At 39.3% G+C, this 22,092-nt stretch overlaps 1 protein-coding gene and 1 long non-coding RNA gene across 2 annotated transcripts; one reads left to right on the top strand and one right to left on the bottom strand.

Moving 5' to 3' along the window:
* Positions 1-4: 4 nt before the first annotated feature.
* LOC148417127 (uncharacterized) lies at positions 5-21,679 on the top strand. Its single transcript, XR_015866912.1, has 3 exons — positions 5-2,863; positions 12,511-12,642; positions 21,561-21,679. It is a non-coding gene; the product is annotated as an uncharacterized LOC148417127 (long non-coding RNA).
* On the bottom strand, positions 5,597-21,666 carry comp (cartilage oligomeric matrix protein). The gene is made up of 19 exons (XM_088424928.1): positions 21,546-21,666; positions 18,552-18,625; positions 18,036-18,087; positions 17,482-17,630; positions 16,496-16,633; positions 14,067-14,144; positions 13,609-13,761; positions 12,536-12,640; positions 11,955-12,062; positions 11,381-11,540; positions 11,154-11,272; positions 10,165-10,217; positions 9,906-10,099; positions 9,664-9,842; positions 9,530-9,578; positions 8,654-8,850; positions 7,951-8,123; positions 7,692-7,831; positions 5,597-6,831 (listed from the first exon to the last, which is right to left on the bottom strand). The coding sequence occupies exons 1-19, from the start codon at positions 21,664-21,666 to the stop codon at positions 6,773-6,775; spliced, it is 2,301 nt and encodes a 766-aa protein (XP_088281054.1). The 3' UTR covers positions 5,597-6,772.
* Positions 21,680-22,092: the final 413 nt, after the last annotated feature.

Below are 22,092 nucleotides of genomic sequence, written 5' to 3'. Positions count from 1 at the left end.
TGGATAAATGCAGTGGACCGCAAATATGGGGAGGCTTTTTGCTCCTTAAAAGGGAAGCTCTAACAAAAAACACTGTTCAACCTTACTGCACATGCTGACGGGCGTTTTCACACCAATGTGCGATTCCGAGAAAGTTTATACTACAAGTACCTCTATGGGAGTGTCTTGACATAGGAAATTGAAAGGCCACTTTTAGCGTATTTAGATGTACAATATGCCATTTTCACAAGACTGATCTCCACGTCCGTTGTAAACAAAAGTGACAAACTATCAGGGATACGGTCCAATCAGAACTGTTTACAGATGTCCGATTAATGTTTACAAAGAGTTTATCTACAATAACATCAGCTGGCACTGTATTCATTCAGCAGAAAACGACCCATGGTGGCCTTTTGTCAGAGTTTCCCTGAGTGTTGTTTATCGCAGTGTGATCTCGTTTGGTATCTTCTTGCATTTGTGTACAGATGTGCTGCTCATTTGTGCTTATTACTCAACTCTTGGCAAGAAGAAGTGGGGTTTACTGCAGTCTTTTTACTACTGTCAAGCATGGGTCTGCTGTAGTTTGAACAGATGCGTGGTTCCTATGCAAGTGAGACTAAAACAGGAAGCTGAAGGGAAAAAATCATCTTGGGCTCCTACAAGCATTCTGGTGCAAATCAGTAGAAAATATCTCGCTTTCAAACGTTTACTGTACTGAAATTGAGATTGCACAGTGCGGTGTGTTGAATGCAAATACTTTGTCGGCTAACTACTTTAAATGTTCTACAGTTTGAGTTTACTATCAATGCTTTTTGATTTCTAATGCCAATCTAGACTGCTTAACGCATTCAATCCCAAAGGCATATTTTGTACAAGTGCAGACATTCAATTCCAGGTATATATGTATATGCTCCAGGTTTTTAGTCAAAGGTCTGAAACCGCATTGTGCTATTGTATTAAGCACTAAGTGATTGATTAGTTTGTGTACTTAAGTGCGAAAGTTATTGCCACTTGAACTTTAGGTAATTCTAGAGTATAAATGTAATTGATTAATTTATGTACTTGTGTACTCTTAAGTAATTGATTGCTTTAGTACTTCACTACCAAAAGTCTTCAGTTACTAACTCTGAAATAAATAAATCACTTTAGTTCTTGATTACTCAAAGTAATCAATTACTTAAGGGCCTGATTACCTAAAGTAATGAATTACTGAACTAAAGTGGTCAAATATTTTAGTACTTGAATACCTTAAGTAATGGGTGTCAAACTAATTTTTATCATGATCCACATTGTACTTCATAATTATCAAAAATAAAATTTGTGTCGAAGGGCCAATATGACTGTGGGGTCAAATTTTCCACATTTTGAAATCAGAGGCTGCAAAAAATTGTTCAAAAGGTGTATTTGTAACACAAAAAAAAGCTGAAGAAAACATGCACGTTTGCAGTCAGCATTTCGCGGGTCACATAAAATGATGTGGCAGGCCAGATCTGGCCCCCCGGGCCTTGAGTTTGACACCTGTGCCTTAAGTATTCGATTACTTTAGTACTTAGTTCATTTAGCTCCAACCATTTTAGTACTCAAGTCCCCAAATACTCTAAGTATTCTATTACTCCAGAACTTAATTTAGTAGCAGCCAGTTTTCGATCTTCCCTTGATCTAACGCTTGAAAAAATGGAAAAAGTACCTGCAATTGAATGGATTATAAAAAGTAAAAATATTCCTTTGGGATAAAGTGAGTTAAGCACACAAAGACCAGTTAATTTGCTTATGCAGAAATGTATGTGTGTTGCACTGAAAATAATGGATGCGATTGTTCCGGAACACAATCGCAACCGAGAGCTGTTACTGCTTCACCTCGATGCCATACAACTGGTTTGTTGTGATTGAAATCCATAGCTTTTATTTTCTTCTATTATTTTGAAATTTGATGTATTATTTCCATGACGCAATCATCCCCTTAAGGACATTTAAGTATTAACATAAAAAAGCCAGATATTTAACAAAAACCCAAGATGACTTTTTCCTATTTAAGTCTGCCGTTATCATTCATACACTCAAAGTACTGTACCTTTGAGTCTATTTGAGCAGCGGCAGCCTTTGGAACGTCTCTGTCATTTCTGTTTGTAATTCTGAAGTATCCCAACTGTACCTTGTACATACACGCTATAGCCGAAACAATGCATGAAAAATCAGACAGTTCAACCCTCCGAACGAAGGCTGTGACAAAGTCTCGAGGGGTGCATGTAGGGCTTCTCCTGTGCAACAGTTAATTCTGTTCCCCTGTTTAGTGACCTCCAAGTCTGTATTATGCTACTTCATGACTCATAAAAGAATGTACCAAGTGTGGCAGTATCCTAGTCGCCAGGGAAATCTTGGGTCCACATTTGTCCTCCCGTTGCGATCTTTCTCTACCCGCCGTAGCATCTCACAGTATACGAGGGCGTTTTCTCGTCTGAAAAACGGGCCCAATGTTTGCGCCGCAGTCTTGTCAAATGAGCGCAAGATGGCCGTTTGGCATGTGCACCGTTTGTTTTGCATTAGTGGACCTGAAGCTGGCCGCATGACCTGATACACTAAGCTAATTTGTATTCCATGTACGCTATCACTCTTTGCTCTATCTATGCTCAAGTGACATCAGATATGATTGTTGTTTTTGTTTGTTTCTCTGTATTTGTTATCTATCATGTCAAGTTTTTTGGGCCATGTGAAGTGTTTTGTTCGTTCCTTTCCAGTTTTTTGTGCAATGTTTAGTCCTCTAGTTGCTTCGCACTTTATTTGTGACTTCCTGGCTTTTGAACAGGGACTTATTTGCCTGATTTGAATGCTGACTGTTTCACACAAGACGTATACTCCGGAGATATTTTCATGTCAAAGAAAAGAGGTATTCTCTATTTTTATTTTGTAAACTATATTTACGCTTGACTCGTTTTTTTGTTTTGGTTTTGTAATCTGTGAAGATTTAAGAGGATGCAAATATAGAAAGGGCTTACTTTAGTGCAACTCGCGCTCTTGTGTTGCAAAGGAACGTTGCTCCGAATGTAATTCTTGTAGGTCGTTTAATCCCACCAAACACACTTGCGCGCACACACGTACACTTAATCACCTCAAGCTTTATGTTGTGGATATCTGTTTCAAGTATAAGACAGTGCAAATGAAAAAAAAATTACCAAGGCACTACATAAAACTGCCAGAATTCAGTGCTGCAATCTAACTACAAAGCTATGTTTATGATGTCACAATAGCAAGCTTTATATCTGAATCTTGCTACACAAGAAGCTTTTTGCAAGAAAAGAGTGAGCTTACGGTGTATTTGTTACAAAGGTTTTTATTGTCAGACACTGAAGGTGCTTTTCAGCTTGCTTTGCTGAAAGAAAAAAAAACGATTGAATGAATGAATAATGTGGAACAGACACAAGTTAGGCAGCTAATACAACTTTCAAATATGGAGAATGGCTCCGTAGTTTATCATTTTGCAAAGGCTAACTTGTCAACATTATTATTATTTTTTTTTTTTAAGGAGGGGAGGGTCTCCTAAGAATTTTGCAATATTTGGCGTTTGTAAGAATAGCAATGGTCAGGCTTATGGATCGACACTGCAAGGATGGACAGATCACCTCAAAGTAGTGCTTTCTTTATGGTTTGGCTTTTCTGCATGCTTTGGTTTGAGACGTGTCTTACCTGCAGGACTATTTAGCACAAACATGCACCCGTTTTGGCTGCAAAGTTCATTGAGGTGAACTGTCACAAAAAGCAGAAAAATGCATAATGTGTTTTGAAGGCATATTCAGTTGGCCCTTATTGCTTGTATGTTTTTTTTTTCGGTCTGACTTAACGGTCCCTTTAATTACAAGTGGTTTTTCTAAAGAACTGTACAGTTCATTAAAAATGTAAAAGGCTTCAGAAAATGCAGTTTTAAGTTCCTCTTAAAGCTTCTAGTGGGATTAGCATTTTATCACTGTTGTCCTGTAAATCGTAGTAAAGAATCTGTAGGTATTTATTTGTTGCCATGTGATTCTCCTAATATGTGACCGTTTGTTTATAAACTGAAAGAAAAAAAGTCAATTAAATTGAATGTGGATGACACGTTTTCCTGCACATGGTCTTGATTTGCAAAATGTTTCGACTCTTTTAATATGGCAGCGTGTTGCTGTGGACATGCATGATGTTTCAACCCTGCTTTATATTGTCTTTTTTTGTAATCTGTATTTCCAAATGCAAATTTGAAAGATTATTTTGGATATATGCATGCTTGTGAAATGTTATTGATTACCACTAAAAGCTATTGAGTTACGAAAAGTATGTTTGTAAGTGCATGTTTCAGCTGTCTTGTTGTGTACCGTTGTTCTGTTCTGTTGGAATTTGACATTTACACCCATGGACAAGAATTAGTCATTTTGGAATTTTAATTTTTTTGAACCATTCCTTTTGCAAAGTGGACACTGTCAATAATTTTTTTGTTTTTTTTCTTCAAAACATTTATTTTTTTTAACAGTTAGTGTTTACTTCGGAATGGCACACAAAAAAACTGGACAGGAGCAGAGCTAAAGCCATAGTTTTTGTTTTTTCAGTTTTTTTTGTATTCTTTTCAATTTAAACGAGCCATTAGCTGAACATTTCTCTTCCCACACATAAAAAGAATGTTTGACAGCATTTTAAGGCAAACGAAAGTCTTTTGGACCCAATTAAAATCAACTGATTTTGATACACATGCACCTATGCATAAACATTAAAGTGTTAGCATGTTTTTCCAGGGCAAACTAGACCACTGTTGTGGGTACCAAAAATGGTCCTTGGACTTATTGTTTGAAATGCAATGAATAACATGTAAAACACGCAAACAGGTATTGACTTTCTTGAATGCTTTCTATAATAATATACAAGTTTGGACAAAGAATCAGATTTTAAAAATCGAGGATTTGAAAATTTGTTAAATTTTAAAATTGAGGTTTTACACACAATAGAGTGCTGGTTGGCTGGCTTATAATAGTTACTATTTAATTTTGGCATTTCAGTTAGGTATGCACAGCTAATAACAGCTGCTTTGTTTTGCACAAGTGATGAAAGTCTTTATTAAAACCAATTTAAAATCAGTATACATTATTGCGCAGGATTTATTTTTGAATATGGACGTTCAATATCACTTTTGCCAGTACCTGTTGATTCAACTGTTGAGTACTGTAGTTAATACAAAATGCTGATACCACTGAGACTTTTGGTACACATCATTTGCTCCCAAGAAAACAATGACATAGTTTTGAAGACAAACCTATTGTACAGTATATTTTCCAATAGAGAGGTTTTCCTCAAAATTTCATGAAATAGTGATTCTTCTCATTTGTATTTCTATTTTGTGATTGTAAAACTGCTCCAAAAGAACGCAGATAGAATAGGCTTCCATCATGAATACCAATAGGATTTATTTTTAGCAGGATTTATTTTTGAATATGGACGTTCAATATCACTTTTGCCAGTACCTGTTGATTCAACTGTTGAGTACTGTAGTTAATACAAAATGCTGATACCACTGAGACTTTTGGTACACATCATTTGCTCCCAAGAAAACAATGACATAGTTTTGAAGACAAACCTATTGTACAGTATATTTTCCAATAGAGAGGTTTTCCTCAAAATTTCATGAAATAGTGATTCTTCTCATTTGTATTTCTATTTTGTGATTATAAAACTGCTCCAAAAGAACGCAGATAGAATAGGCTTCCATCATGAATACCAATATGTTAAAATAATTAATAAATAAGCATCGGCCTGATACCAACTTTTGATGTCACTACTCGTCATTCCAATTATTGAATAAATTAAACCTTTTTGTCCAAAAAAGTTCAATTTGTTACTTAGAATAAATTTGTTTAAAATTGTAGTCGTCAAAGATGACTGAAAAATGTGAGATTTTTTGGCCATATCGCCTTGATATCAAATCCTCTCTTTGTCAAACTCTTTCTCTTTCTGTCTTTATAGTTTTTACACTGTAATGGGAATTTGATCACATATTATGCCCGTAATACCGCCTTGACATTAAAATGAACACAAATGAGCACAGGATAATTCAGTACAGCTAGCGTCTCTCATTCCATTTCAAAGAGAAAACTGCCATCTGCATCTGTCATTGATCAGCCTGACCAAAACAAATGTTTATAGCTTGAAAAATGTCAGCAAATACCCACCTAACAATATAAACAATTAGCTAAGTTTAAATCCAGAAAAAAAATGAGGAACGGTAATGATAAAAAAAAATATATGTATTGAATGATTTGTTGAAAAATGTGCCACATATCCTATTTTCTCCAAAGTACAATTAGACTGCTATTGCATTGGAAGGCAACATATTGCTCTGTGCAGATTTCGAGCTTACATTCCGCATTTTATCATTTTTTAGCAGAACAGGAGAGTTAATATGTTCATATATAAGTTTTCGGTGGAAAAGTGGTTAGTGCGTCCACCTCACAGTTCAGGGACCCGAGTTCAAATCCACCTTGCTTCGGCCCACAGATATCAGGGACATTGTATGTATGTATGTATGTATGTATGTATGTATGTATGCAGCAGCATACCAGTACAATGTAATTTTATCAAGGATTACTATCTGTATCATTTATCCAAAACCCACTTTCGCTCTCGTGGTAATTTGCAACCATTTTAAAACCAAAACAAAAGATTTAGTTGAATTTCCCCATCTGTTTTCATCTTCTGGGCATCTTGAGATAAGTTTACTTCAGTCTGAGATCAGAATGTACTGTTGGAGCTCTTCAGGGGGCTTGTTGTAGGTCGTTTTTTGTCAGACCACCAGCTGAACATGCTGGGCACGATAGGTGTCGAGGTCTTCTGGTATAGTGTCTGCAGACAGAAATACTCAATTAGATAACAACATACATTTTTTGCTTTGTCTTGCTTAAAGACTGACTTCCTAGTCCAAATGAACGGCTATCCTCCTGACAAAGGGAAGAAGACTGTCAAAGGGCAGAAAACTTTGTATGTCAAACCGTCACAAGAACTTAGCAGAGACCAAAGTCTAGCAAAGATCAAACCGTTAACTTAGCTTTTTGTGCCTTTTCTCTGTCATACTCACTTTATTACAGAAGGACCAAGCTCAACAGTAAATCATAAGAATAGCATGAGAAGGTCCAAAGAAGGTTAACTCATGGGCACTCACAGCTGTACATTTAGCGATTCATTGATTTAAAGTAGTGTCCGATGTTTTTTCCTCACAAATAAACAAAGAATGTAAAAAAAAAAAAACGAAAGCCATCTCAATCAACACCTTTGTCTTCTCTTTAAGTGTGGCGGTATTTTAATTTTCCTGACACCTGTTTTTTTGTGGCTTTTGTTTTGTTTTGGTTTGAATGGACAGTAAATGTTTCACTCCAGCCAATCATGTCAACACATGGCAGCTGTTCTGATTAATTTACATCCAATAAATCATATAATGTTTCCATGTACCCTCTGCAATGCGCTCATGCAGTACCTCTTGGTTTTCGCTGCACCGAATAAGTATTTCTATGGATATTTGCAAAATCCTACTGTGTGAGTTGTCAACGAACGCATCACGAGTTAACTGCCTTGTGGGAGACCGTGAAAGTCTTGACCTCAGTCACTTAAAATACCTCAGCTCGTAAACTAAAACAAGAGTAAATTTTCCACTGGGTTAATGAATGAAAGAAAAGAGCCCCACTTGGGAGTAAAAACATGTTGTTCACCATTGCAACGGTAACGCAGGTTGGCCCAGATGATGTTCTCCTGGGAGAAGCAGAAGACTCCAAGTCGACCTCCCCTCATGGTGGCGTCGATGATGACCCCTGTATCTGCTACCATCTGAGGACCCTCATAGAAGCGAACCCTAAACCCCAAAAAGAGCAGAGATTGAATAAGTATGATGATATATCATTAAATATATAATAATATTTAATATATAATAAAAATAAGGATCTTTTGAAAGTAGTGCAACAAGTACGCTACCTGATGTATCCATCAGCGGGTCGATGCTGGAGAAACCAGCGATAAGATGTTTTGTCTTTCCAGCCAACATTGCGAGCATCTTTCCACAAGAGTTTCACTTGGTCGCTCGTGTCGCCGGTGTGCCACAGGGCATTCCTAAGGTTCTCGCCAGGGCCTGTGTTGGACTTGACAGCCTTTCCAAATCCACAAATGAAAGCGAGTGTTTGTCACTGATGTAACATCTCGGCCCTGAGCAGCAGACGATTCACTGAATTAATGAATATTTGTCAATATTGTCTTCAAGTGGGTGGAATTTGAGAAGATGCAATATTTTCCCAAATTGGCATGTTTATCTTGACACTGGTCAGGTGGAACCAAGATGACCTCAAACAAGTATTGTGTCTGTTTTCCAAGGTCAGCTGGGATAGCTTCATGTTCACTTGTAAACCTAAATAGACTAAACAGTAAGAATTTAAGGCTTGGATTGATTCCTTTAAGACTAAACGTTCAGGAAAGCTCTCATTACAGACTTTCCAATTCAGAGTAGAATATTGTCCACTTTATGCGCAAAAGTATTCGCACTCCTGCCTACGCTCACATATGAACTTAAGTGACTTTATGCGTCATTTACAGATATTAAACCAAATGGATGGAAATAGAGTATATAAACATGGCAGATATTTTGAGCAGCTGCGTGAGAAGGCGGGCCTTCCATAGATTTTACCTTCAGTTGGATGCCCGGCTCTGCCACGGCTCTGAATGGGTTGGCCTGCCAGTAGATCTGCTCCACCTGCTTCCACATGACCACGTAGAAACTGGAACTGTCCTGGTAACCGAAAATAAATCCTGCGTAGTCGTCATCCGTCACCGTGTTGACGTGAAATGTCCCTTCAAAATCGACACCGCTGAAAGCAGTGTAACCTGGAAGGGAACAAGCGCTGTTTTGCCATTCCATTTCCTCTCTCCTTTTCTGAATGAAAAATGATGGAATGATGTCTAATGCTTTGGAAATAAGGAATGTAAGAGAATCATTCTAATTATATGGAATGATATTGAACAACATGGAAAACGGGGAAAGATATAAATATATACGTTGTATTATTTTATTTTCATTTAGAAAGGAAGTGGGAAAAGATAAAACAATTGTGGTAGGAGTAAACTGAGGACACAATTGTAGGAAACATGGAAAGAAAAAGAAAAACATTCACATTTACTTTTGAAATTTTGAAAAGGCGCAGTTGTAGAAATGAGCTGAACAGTTTAAATTTGGAAAGTGGGATTTGATAAAAAAAATTGTGAATTTGCAAGGTGTTTCTTGTTTAATTTAGAACAGTTTAAAGTTGGAATTGAATAAACCCAAAAATTAGAGGTAAAAAAACTCAATACTCATACTTTAACTGGATGGTAATTTAATCTGAAATGTTGAATGTGTCATACTTAAGTAATGGCAATTCCGCAGGTATAAAATGTAGAATATTTGGAAAAGTGTGACGTTTTGGAATGAAGAAAAACAATCTGCAAGTAGTGAATTGTTGGTCTATGTTGGCAATGGAAAGGTGGGACTGGGTTGAATGTAAGAGTAAAACAAAAACAATCTTACCAACAGCCAACCCAGGATCACTATTCATTGTCTGGACAATTTCTCTCCCCTGCACAATATTTGAAGAAAAATAGTTATGAACGCGTATTTGGAAAATGCAATTAAAATGTAATTCATTCATTCATGAACTGGACCTGATCCAGCACCACCCAGTTGGGGTCAATTTGCGCGTCGCCCTCTGGGTCTAAGACCACAGTCTGATACTCCCTGAAGTCAGTGAGCGTGACTTCGGCATTTTCAGGACAAACGTCGATGGTGTCGATGATGGTGTCGTTATCAAAATCTCTTTCACACACATTACCTACGCCGTTGCCTGGAAGGATGGATGGAGTTAGACGTTAAAGGGAATGAATCGTTCACCTGCAGCAATTCCTACCGTCAGAGTCCTCCTGTAGGGGGTTCGGGATTAACCGGCAATTGTCGGGACCCGGCGGCAGCAGGTCCGGGATACCGTCGTCATCGTCGTCATCGTCACACTCGTCTCCTTTGCCGTCCTTGTCTGTGTCTAGCTGGGAGCTGTTGATGACGGCTGGGCAGTTGTCCCGAGAATCTTGGTGTCCATCACCATCACTGGAGGAGAGCCACTTTTAATTGCACGTGTTGGTTTCGGTTGGCGTGATTTGATCTCACGCTACCTGTCTTTGTTAGTGTCGCAAGGGTCTCCGATCAGGTCGTTGTCCGCATCCAACTGCAACACAGAAGATTTTTTGGGGGGGGTTACAAAATGTTTAGATTGACTTGTTGTGGAATTTGTTTTATCACCTGTGAAGCCCTTCGAGACTGTAGTGATTCAAGGCTATACAAATAAATTTGACTCGACGACATTTCAAACCATACTGTGGAGAATGTTTAATTTCCGGACCCAATTTTCCCATTGTGAGTTGTTTTTGACTTTGGTAGTCTAATTTTTTATTATTATTATTTTTTTAATCCCAACCTTTTTTCCCTTTTTGTTTTTGTTTCATTATAGTAGCACCTTTTTGAAAGTTCCTCCTGATTCCCTGCAACCTCACCCCCTATCCTAACTCATTTTAATTGTACAAGATTACCCTGCTGTATGGATGTTTGAGTGGTAATATTTTTATGTTTTTAGGTATGTTTTATGTATTGGTAATGGGCAAGTAGCTCCTTATTTCAAAGTACTAGGTATTGTCAAGTTTTTCAATACCAGACACTGTGTAAGTCTCCTTGCTAGTTGCTGGGGCTACATTACAATGTTTTGTCGCATTGGCTTGTTACCATCATCCTCATTAAGACCAAAATAGCTCTTCATTTACTGTGGTTATTGGAGTTGTATTTATCAAAAATGCTATTGGTACCGACTTAGTCTGTTTCCGTGAGCACTTTGTGAATTCTAGTACCGGTTACTTTTACAGTGTTATTACTTAGTGTAATTCCTTGCATTTTGTAAAGGCAAGCCACAACTGCGCTGGTGCCCTTTTCAAGCGTTGCTCATTGTCTCACAAAGACTCTCGCTCAGACTCACTGGCATTCCGCAGCAACACACCAGGCGCAGCTTCTTATGCATCAATCTAACACAGGCATTACATTATGTACACTGTTTTCTATACATTGTATACCTTTTTGTGTTCAAATACAGTTTTGTGTTTATAAGTGGTCTGACCTGGTCCGGGTTGGGTACATATGGACAGCTATCACAGGCATCTCCAACTTTGTCTCCATCACGGTCTATTTGATCAGCATTGGGAGCTCTTTTGCAGTTATCCAGGTAATTGGGGATTCCTGTGATAAATTCAGACAGCATCACAATTTCATTTCCATAATTTTTAAAGATGTGACAAAAACGTTTTACAACCATGATTGACATAAGTTCAACATGAGCATACTAACCGTCCCCATCAATATCTTCATCACATTCATCACCAAATTGGTCCACATCGGTGTCCTTTTGATCATTGTTTTTGACAGCCCGGCAGTTGTCGCAAGCATCGCCAAAGTCATCTTCGTCAATATTTCTTTGGTCCACGTTGGGCACCAGCACACAGTTGTCCTGTAAGGCAAGCACCTTGTAGGGTTTTCTGGATCTTTACTTGTGGGCAGTGACCCGTATTTGGTAATTTGCTGAGCTAGGGTTTAGTAAAACCCAACCAGCCCAAAAAAGAGTGTTAATATTGAACAATATTATTATAGTGATGTAACAAATACATGAATACATGGGACGGTAGTGTAATTTTTTTCAAGTTCATTAGTTAATTTACATAGTCATCATGCACAAACATTAACATAAATATATATATATATATATATATATATATATATATATATATATATATATATATATATATATATATATATATATATATATATATATATATATATATATATATATATACAGTATATATATTTTTGTTTGTTTGTTTGGTTTTGTTTTTTTTTATTTTATTTTTTTTCCGTGCTTTTGAACCTGTGTGTTGGGGATCCCATCACCATCTGCATCTTCATCACAGGCGTCTCCAATTCCATCACGATCAGCATCCTCTTGACCAGAGTTGGGCACCGTGAGACAATTGTCCTTCAAAGACAAAAGCACAGCAAAGACAAAAGAATAGGCGAGGAACTAGCTGGGGCACTGAAAGACACAGGGTTTTTGTGTGAGATTAATTTTCTTGCCATATGTAGAACGTTTGCCTACAGTGGACTTCTATTATATTGGTGGTGAGGATTAATTTTCATAAATTCAACTATTCACGATTTTCTTCCAGTATTTTGATTTTTTTTGTTGTCATTTTTCTTTTCAACGGGTAGAGGCAATGTATTTTACGGAAAATACATTGGATGTTTATTTGCATGTATTTAGAGAATTATTGGTTTTGATTGAATTCAGTGCATATTATTGGGTGTCATCTATCCACAGATTTTCAATATTCATGGGTGGGTCATGTTCCCATCCCTGCCAATAGCAGGGGTCCACTGTTTAAAGGATTTGAAAATCTAAACCCCGCCCTTCTGCCCCATCTCAGCAATTTCCGATTTCCAGCGACTCACCTTGGCACAGTTCCTCTCAGCACAGTCCAACTGCTCATCTGGAAACCCATCAATGTCGATGTCAGGTCCACAGAGGACACCATTGCCAGCCGATCCAACTCCACACTGTAAGCATGTCAAACGTTTTATGAGCCTCACTGTTTTCTTTGGCCCAACGTTACCTGTATTTGAGCACAAGTTCTTCCCTTTACAATATAGTTACTGGTCGCAGGATCGTAACTTTAAGTTAATATGCGCAATGTTGTATTTCAACCTTTATACTTTGACATAATCCCAGAGGTACTACTGTAGCAGTACTATTTACAGTATGCTACATATCCTTGTGGTTGCAGTTTGCAATTTGCAGTGGTGCAAACAAAATGAATCGTACTAAGAGGGATATAGAAACACTTGTTATGGACGCAGATGTTTTTTGTAACTACATTGTGTAATAATAACTGCCCAGCCCAAATACAACAGTAGGAGGTTAAGCCATAGTTGCTCTATTTTGGCCATTCTTCTGATTAGCACGTCACTGGTTTGCTTTCGGCTCTTGCCTTTCTGTGTGGAGTTTACATGTTCTCCCTGTGTTTGCATTGGTTTTCTCCAGGTACTCTGATTTCCTCCAACATTCCAAAAATGTGCATGGTAGGTACAGCATATTGGACACTCTAAATCGTCCTTGGGTGTTTTTGTGAGTGTGATTGGTTGTTCATTTCAAGCATACCCTGCGATTAACCGGCAATCAGTACAGGGTGTACCCCACCTGCTGCCCGAAGACAGCAGTGCTTGGACTCCAACATGCCTAAGACCCCCATGTGGACAAGCAGTTAAGATAATTGTTGGATGCATGGATTTTTATACTCAATATATTCATATATCAGATATCACATTCAATATTAGAGTACCAAAAATACTCAATAGCTGCAGGTCTAGATTAAATGCTTATAATGTACTACAAAACAAAGAAGTTTCAATACAACTCTTGGACATCATGTCACTTAGGAGTACAGTACCTAATGCTTGAGGTCGTCTGCGCAGTCTAAATATGACTCAACGCAATGTAGCAAAAGAAGAAAGTGGAATTTGCTCACTTGACATTCAATCTTGCCATCTCGATGGATGATGCAATCTGCGCTGGCGTGACAAGGGCTTGGCCGTCCGTTCCCGCACGCCCTCTCAGGCCGGCAACCCCGTCGCTGGTCACCCCTGTAGCCCCTTTTACAGGGACCACATCTGAAGGAGCCCTGATGGTGAAACACATTAGCCGTTGGTGTTGATTCCATTTTCTTGTTAATTCCTGTCATTTAAGTATCTGGCACAAGTATCTGGACCTTCAGTTAGGATGTATACAACTTAATCCACCTAATGCTACCATTCTCACGGTACATTGAGAGATTGTTGTTTCTGTAAATTTACAGCTATTAAGATGTTCCTCTCAATGGCAATGACTAGACATGTGATAAGTAGGCACTGTCGCATCAATTTTACTTCAAGCCAACAGCACTTGAAACAAACAGAAGTGGAGAAACTTTTGATTTGGACCACTTACCGGAGTATTCATACAGATGGAATTCTCTACACAGCCGCCATTTGTGTGAATGTCACACTCATCAATGTCCTTGCACACCTTTATAAAGACAACAACAATTGATTCCTGCATTTCTGAAGATCTTATAGTTATCTCACAACAACCACAAACTCTTAGATATACCCTTTCTCATAATAGTCTTATTAATGTGTGTTGAATGCTGGTTCTCATAAAGTCATATCATATATGTATGAATAGAATAGAATAGAATAGCGTTATTGCCATTGTACAGCCCTTACACAACAAAATTGGGAACGTTGCTCGGATTGGTGCACATTAAATTCAATTGAACAATAAATTGAATAAATAGAATAGAATATAAATCATAGTATCATAAGTGTCCAATTGCTTTTGAAATGTTCACTGTGTTCTTGTTTTGCTGATATTCAGGGCATTAATGTCACATCCTGCGTCCCTAATGTGTTGTCCTGTTTGCAGATTGAGGAGCAGAACCACTGGCCGCACACCTGCTCCTCATTCCAATCAGGAGACTATTTAGGTGCGGTCAGCGCTGGAGGGCGTCGCCGGATTATTGCCTCTGTAGCCCTCTCGTGTACATGCCAGTTCCTCGTTCCTCGTTTCCTAGCGCCTTTGCCCTAGTGTTTTATTTGCTACTTTTCCTCCTTGCCTCCAGTCTGCCAGTTGGTCAGCACTTTACTTTGTTACTTTGTATTTTCGGCGACGCCCTCCTGCTGGTTCTGCTCCCCAAGTCTTAGAAAGTTACTTGCTCTTTTGCATAGTCTCTTTTAGTTGTACTTTGAGTCCCTTTATCATCTTTTTGTTGTACTTTGAAGTAACTTTGTTAGAAACCCACGCGGTGCGTGCTTTTTGTGTTAAGAAAACAGTTGTCTCTACTCCACGCTGTCTCCTGTGTGTTCCGGGGTTCACAATCAATCTGCCCGAGTCCCCACCGTGACAGAACAATCCGGCCAGACACGAACCCCGGGAACCTGGAGCGGTTGCTTCTAGCACTAGCCAGCCACGGGTGGCTCATGGATCAGATCCTCAAGGAACTTATGAGTGCGGTGGCCACATTGGCCACCACCGTGGAACAGCTGACCACCCGCTTGGAGAATGCTGGCGATACCGGCCAGTCGGCTCGACCCGAGGAGACAGACCAGGAGGGTCCATCAGGTTCAGGTCAGGACTCACACCATTTCCAGGAGCCCCAAATTCCGCACCCATCCCGTTATGCAGGCGACCTGGGCACCTGCAGGCAATTTCTTCATCAGTGCACCCTGGTGTTCGAGCAACAGCCCCTCGCCTACAGGAATGACCGATCCAAGGTGGCCTTCGTCATGAGCCTACTGACAGACAAGGCCGCGGCCTGGGCCATGGCGGTGAGTGCCGCCAAACCGGAGCTTTGTTCCTCTTTCCCTGACTTCAGTCAAGAGATAAAGAGGGTTTTTGACCACCCAATACGGGGCCGCGAGGCCGGGATCAGACTACTTGACATCACGCAGTCACCACAATCAGTGGCTGAGTACTCCATTCGTTTTCGCATCCTGGCCGCCGAGAGCGGGTTTGATGACGTGTCGCTGTGCGCGATTTTCCGCCGGGGGCTCAACCCCCGGATCAAGGACGAGTTAGCCGCCCGGGACGAGACTTCTACGCTGGAGCAGCTCATCAGACTCGCCATTAGACTCGACAACTGGCTGCATGAACGAGAGCGCACTGGGGAGCAGCAATCCAGCCGGTGCAAGCCACTGACCAAGCTACGCCCTCTGAAAGCTGTGGAGATGGAATCCAACCCAGGTCAGTTTGTTCCGGTATCCCAAGGGGGGGGCAGGTCCATGCAGATTGGAGGAGGCAGATTGACCCCCACGGAGCGCGAGAAGCGCATGAAACTTGGGCTCTGCCTGTATTGTGGGCTCCCGGGCCACCGGATAGCCACCTGCACAGTGCGACCGAGCAAGAGCCAGACTCGTCAGCTCTTCGGACGTCCAACAAGTGGCTTCCGAGAGGTCAACCAAGCATATGACTGCTTCTCGGGAGGGGAATGCACGGTGGTCAATTCTCGTAACAAGCCTCGTAGGAGACTTCAGCTCACTGGGGAGGCATGTTTTAGGGACAACCGTGTGACTGTTCAGGTGCTGGTGGACTCTGGGGCTGATGAGAACTTCATCGATCACGCGGTCGTCAGAGCACTTGGGTGTCCGCTCGAGGCGCTAGATGAACCTAAGCAGATTAGCGACTCTACTCCACGCTGTCTCCTTGTGAACCCTGTGACACACATCAACCTGCCCGAGTCACAACTGTGACAATTAATAGCTCTGGAGAAAAAGCTATGTCTGCATCTATCCAGATTTTTTTTTGCTCAGACTCATTTTGTTAGAAATCACTTATATACTTGAAATATGTACCTTGTGTTCAGTTGTAATATTGATTACCTGCTTGTTGGCCGAGGCGTAAGCGATGCCAACGCCTTGTACCTGAGGTCCAGTGTATCCCGATGGACATGAGCCACAACGGAACCCAGGGGATGTGTTGATGCACCGCACACCCATGTGGCACGGTATCACAGAACACTGTTGATGTCAGTCATACCATTCAGGACATTAGAAAAAAAAACCATATGCAAAATTGTATGTGAAACTCTGAAGCATTTGATTAGAACATTACATGCAATCATAAACGCAATGTTGATTTCCTAACCCACGTGTTGGGCAGCTGGGAGTTTTGAGCAGATAAGGTAACTTTTAGAAATTTAACTTGGGTGAGTTGTAAAGTTGCATATTATGGCAATAACCATCAGCTAGCTTTGGGGGGATGAATTGTTCAGCCAGAGTGCTTATACTCATACAGCGGGTGCGTTTGATAAATGAATGAATTTTTGTTTTCATGTTCTCAAATTCATGAATTTTTGTCTTTGATTCAACCAGCGTTCTAATATCTTGGGGGTAAATGATACATTATTTGAGATGAATTATAAAATAATTAAAACATTCAGTTTGAAATAACTTGTGTGGTGCCATTTTCATCACATTGTGTCACTGGTGTTAGATATTGGTGTTCTGGCATCAGAGTTGCCCAGTCTAAGTTGTTTTATGTCTTGCTAACTTTTCAAAGTATTTTATTTTTGTATTTTAAATTTTGTACGTTATTTTTAAAAACAAAAGTACTTCAAGGATATCATAGTTCAAATTTCAAGATTCAATGGCAATTCTTTTGAAAGTTATGCAAAATATTTTGTTACTTCAAAGGTAGCATCACTTACTGTGTTACACAATGTTATCAAAGCTGCACATTCATCTTAAATTATGCCAGGAAAAATAGACCGATGTTAAGAATTATTTCTTTCCTTGTTTACATTCTCAAGCCTCTGAATTTAGCTCTTTAGATGAGTGTGAACTGTGTTGCACTGGATCTGACATACCTCATCCACATCAATGCAGTGGGTGCCATTACCCTCCATGCCTTCTGGACAGGGGCCACAACTTGGACCCCGAGGCGTCTCCATACACCTTACACCAGGGTAGCAGGGGTTAGGCACACAGGAACGACGAGACAGCCCCCTTCCCATCCCTGGGGTGTCATAGGATCACACAACTCATTTTGACTCTATCCCAACAGCCTCCTCACAAAATTAATGCACTCCTCGCAAATGTTCTAGGTTGAAATTTCAAGATGAATCTAAAATGTCCAATTTCTAAGTGTAAAAGCTATATTCTTTTTTAGGGATAAAAAGTTGAAATCAGTGATCATATTTGAATATTAAGATATTAAAGTCAAGGTTTCACATGGCCAGGAAGTCATCGTCACACAAACTAATTTCCTAAATACACATTCACTTCTGTATTATTACCATTTTTTTCCTCCCTGGCATCATAATGCAACGGAAATTATTTCGGAACCCCCAAACTATGGCCTCGGTGACTCTGAGGACCCCAGTTTGAGTTAATGTAGTCAGTATTGCTCGTGAAGACTCACCACAGGCTTCACACTCCATCACCGTATTCTTGAGGAAAACCATCTCTTTAATCTGTAAGATACAAATGGATTTTTTTTTAATCTTATAATTACTGTAAGTTTTTGGTGAGTGCAACTTATTTCACAAGTTCATCCATCCTTCCATCCATCCATCCATCCATCCATCCATCCATCTATCCATCCATTCCCATCCATTTTGGTAATGTGGGACGAAACCAGTCTACTCTGAGAAACCCCACACAGGCACAGGAAGAACACGCAAACTCCACACAGGAATGCCAGAGCCGGAATCAAACCACAACCTCAAAACTGTGAGGCAGATGTGCTAATCACGCTTTCATTCATCCATGCCAATCCAAATTTTTTTGACTGACCACAAAGGCACACAGATTGTTGTTGTTTTCAAAAGAAAAAAATTCTGGAGTTTCTACCTCCTGTGTCATTCATCAAGTTAATAGAGTTTGATGTCAAGTTTTAAGGGGTGTACTTCTGCTAATCAAGTGCGAGATGGATTACCATTTGTTTCAGAAGCTCTTTGATGTCGGACAGGGCATGGTTGGACATTTTAATCTGACTGATGATTTCACCATCTGAAATGGAAAGAAACACAAAATGTACAATATAACAAAAACAAACAACAAAATTTATCTTTATCAGAACAGAATAATACAGTCCAGTATATAAGGAGTTAACATCACTTGGAAAAAAAAAAAAACCTCCAAATACTGAGCGTTACCATTTATCACGCAAGGTCAGCTATAAATGAATTGAAACTTTCAAAGGGCATAAGCACAAAAGAAATAACAAAAGCTGTGTTCGTGTCATATAAAATTGACACAAACCAGCTTTAGTGTGTGCATGCATGTGAGACGCGCACACGTATTCCCAAGCAGGAGTCTCGATAGTTGACATTCCAGAAGCAGCGCAGCGCTTACTTGAATCCACCACCTACGCATTGACTACATTTTAAAGAGCAGACAGAAATGCCGCGATGGCAGCTGCATGATCCATTCTGCAGATACAAACGTATGTGATGCAAGTTTCCTCAGAAGGGTTCTCAACTGGCCATCCTGATGTCGCTACTGTTCTAAACTGACACTAAAAATGGAATCATCTGTACAAGTTGAACTGAAAATTGATGAAGATTTCTATTCACCTAGATCACAATTCCTTTGCTGGTTTCTGGCTGGCTGTTGTTTATCGAGCGTAGCTGTTATTTTGTTTGCAAAAGAAGCTTTTTATTTAGAACCGGTGCGCACCAAAAACATTGTTTTCCCCCTAGATTCACAGATTGTTTGACCCAGATTTAATGGCTTTAATGTGATGCCGAAGAAATATAGACAATCACCTCTAAATGAAGTTTTTGGTCTGACAACAAAATCTGAAGGTATGCAGAGGTCGTAAAAGTCATATCCTCTACACAGCTAGTTATTGCTAATGATTACTGACCCAACGACCCCTCTGACCACGTTACCCGTCAAAGGAGTGCTCAAAGTGTCAGTAGCAGCAAATGACCTTTTCTCATTTTTAGCAACTCCAGTTAGTTCACAACCATGTCCAGTGATGCACCCCATTTGAAATTTTTTTCAGCCAAGAACCCCCAAACCAACCAGTGCAAAGATTTTTTGTGTCTGATTTATTAAACTTTCAAACTACATTTCTCGTAGCCCTCGGCATGTTTTATTCAGCAGCTCCAGAATGTAAATCGTGTAACATCATCTGTTTCATTTCTGGCTTGTCTGCTGGAAAATTGCATCACTAAAAGACATTGTGCATACAGTATGTACAAAACTTTACAAAATAAAGGCATGCAATATTTTGCTGATGAGTCACTCTAAAAGATTTTTGCCAAAATTTGCATCATGTCATTAATTTTTGTAATTATTAAGTAATTATTAATTATTTTGCTCTGAATTAATTCAATCTCAAAGACATTTTTTATGTTTCTTAAGAGTTTAATATGTCTTCATTGATACTTTTTTCAAATTAAAAAAAAGATTTAGTTTTTTTAAAGCATTTAATTCATTTCTTCAGCAAGGCTGTCGTGTTGGTGTGACCTTCCTTGCTCCGCATCTTCTTCTACTTTCACCCTATCTCACATCATCATGATGTCAGTACTTATTGAAAATATGCTTTTCTGTCCTGGCATTAAAACGTCTTAAATTAGTTTTGTTGATATCTGTGCGAGGCTTCTTAAAATCATACATACCCCGTGACGTGTTTACCTGTACCCCCTTTTGAGAATCAATGATTTAGAGAAAAAATACAGTTACCGGATGTGCACAGTACTATACTGTATATGAGGATATAGTCCATTTACAATGTTCTCCAAGGTACATTTTTTTTTTTGTACAGTAAGGAAAAGTAAATCAATGCTTCAGACTGGCATAAGGACCTTATCCATACCATTTTGTTGTGAGTTGTATATTGGGACCTTTTCCATTTGTAACAATTTGTTTGGGTGTACATTTGCCTATAGTATAGTTGCCAATGTATTGAAAACTCTTTAGGGGTACAATAATACGTGTACCTGTGAGGGTACTGCCTTAGTGACAAGCTATTGGACCCTCAAGGGTACAAATTTAACACACGTTTTTCTGACATATCACGTAAGTTTGTCAAGTTAAGAATATAATACTTGTTGTTATTGTTAAAACAGTTCATTTATGTTACAATTAATACACATTCTATCATCATTCAAATTCATAATTTACTTATTTACTTATTTCAATGGCGTATCATCAATCTGAGGCCAGATTAACAGAATTGTGCAAGCCTCCATCAAACAGTGTAAACTCTCAGTGTGCAGCATTTTGCAAATGGCAAGTCTGCTCCATTTGCTCAGCGGTGACTAAAATCATGAATTGTCATAATTTGAGCATTAAACAAAAACCCCAAAAAACCATCAGGGATGGGAGGAGATTTTTTTTTTTTTTTGCAGGGGTAATACCACTTGGTGGTCTTCAAGGAGGCCAATGACAAATATTTGGAGTTAATATTTATTTCAGTAAAAGGAAAAACAATATTGCATCAAACTTTAATAAATACAAATCTTGTCTTTATCTTAATGCATACACATCTTTGTTTAAAAAAAATACTGTAATCTTAGCTCACCAAATTTGCTGTTCAAAATAACATCACTACAAAACTGTTCGGATTATGCTGCATCAAATTTCAAAAAATGTCGCAGATCACATATGGCATCCTGCAAAATGCCATGCCAGCAAGCTGTGGCAATACTCTTCACAAAAGAAAAATACATTAAATTTAAATAAAGGCTTATTGTGTTCCAATATCTTGGTCTTAGGCACACTCATCATACAGTTATAATTTAGTATCAAAGGCAGCCATCGTTAACTTACGCCGACACTAGTTAAGTTATAAATGTTTGACCCAAGAACTGCCCCCCCTCCCACACACACACACAATTATTTTTCTTCATGGTTGTAATGGTACCCAAAGCCAAAGCAACACCCACTTGTACCATAAATCTAAACGATGTTCTCTCACCTCTCTGTCCTGCAGCTTGTCCTATGCAGAGCACACAGGTCAACGCCAGAAAAGAAAACATGCTGCAGTGTGTACGTCGCTCTTGTCCGTTCTCTTCAACCCTTCTGCAAATCTGCTTCATAGTAAGACTCACAATCTCCTCCCCCTTGCTTTGGCTTTCATACCCCTGTACCCCCCCCCATCATATAATAAATAAATAAATACATAAACAAACAACAAAAACTAACACCCCCCCCTTCCTAGACCCTCATTCTCAAATGCAGTGCTCAGCCCCCTCTGTAGGAATTCCAAGAAATGATAATCCACGGGTTTTCATCATCATGTTTAAATTGTGATAAGGACGTTGGGGATGGAGGTACAGAATACCAAACTCATAGTGTTCTGACAGATTTGAAGGCATATTATACTCGTTTCACCCCCAATTTGTGGCCAGTTACACATTTTATAGATTAAAAGAAAATCTTCTAAAATGAAAACATATTTGTCCACTTCGGGACGTGTGTGTGTGTGTGTGTGTGTGTGTGTGTGTGTGTGTGTGTGTGTGTGT

The sequence above is a fragment of the Hippichthys cyanospilos genome, chromosome 10, assembly GCF_059441005.1.
Source record: "Hippichthys cyanospilos isolate Australia breed blue-spotted pipefish chromosome 10, RoL_Hcya_1.0, whole genome shotgun sequence".
In the NCBI taxonomy this organism is placed as follows: domain Eukaryota; kingdom Metazoa; phylum Chordata; class Actinopteri; order Syngnathiformes; family Syngnathidae; genus Hippichthys; species Hippichthys cyanospilos.
This window is presented reverse-complemented; position numbering and strand designations above follow the sequence as displayed.

What these genes read in the sequence shown, in the direction of transcription:
- comp (XM_088424928.1), bottom strand. Translation starts at nt 21,666, where the DNA reads ATGAAGCAGATTTGCAGAAGGGTTGAAGAGAACGGACAAGAGCGACGT. An exon ending in ATGTACCCAACCCGGACCAG is followed by an intron (nt 10,218 to 11,153) that starts GTCAGACCACTT and finishes TCTGTGTTGCAG; the next exon opens with TTGGATGCGGACAACGACCT. An exon ending in TGCGACACTAACAAAGACAG is followed by an intron (nt 10,100 to 10,164) that starts GTAGCGTGAGAT and finishes GCTCTCCTCCAG; the next exon opens with TGATGGTGATGGACACCAAG.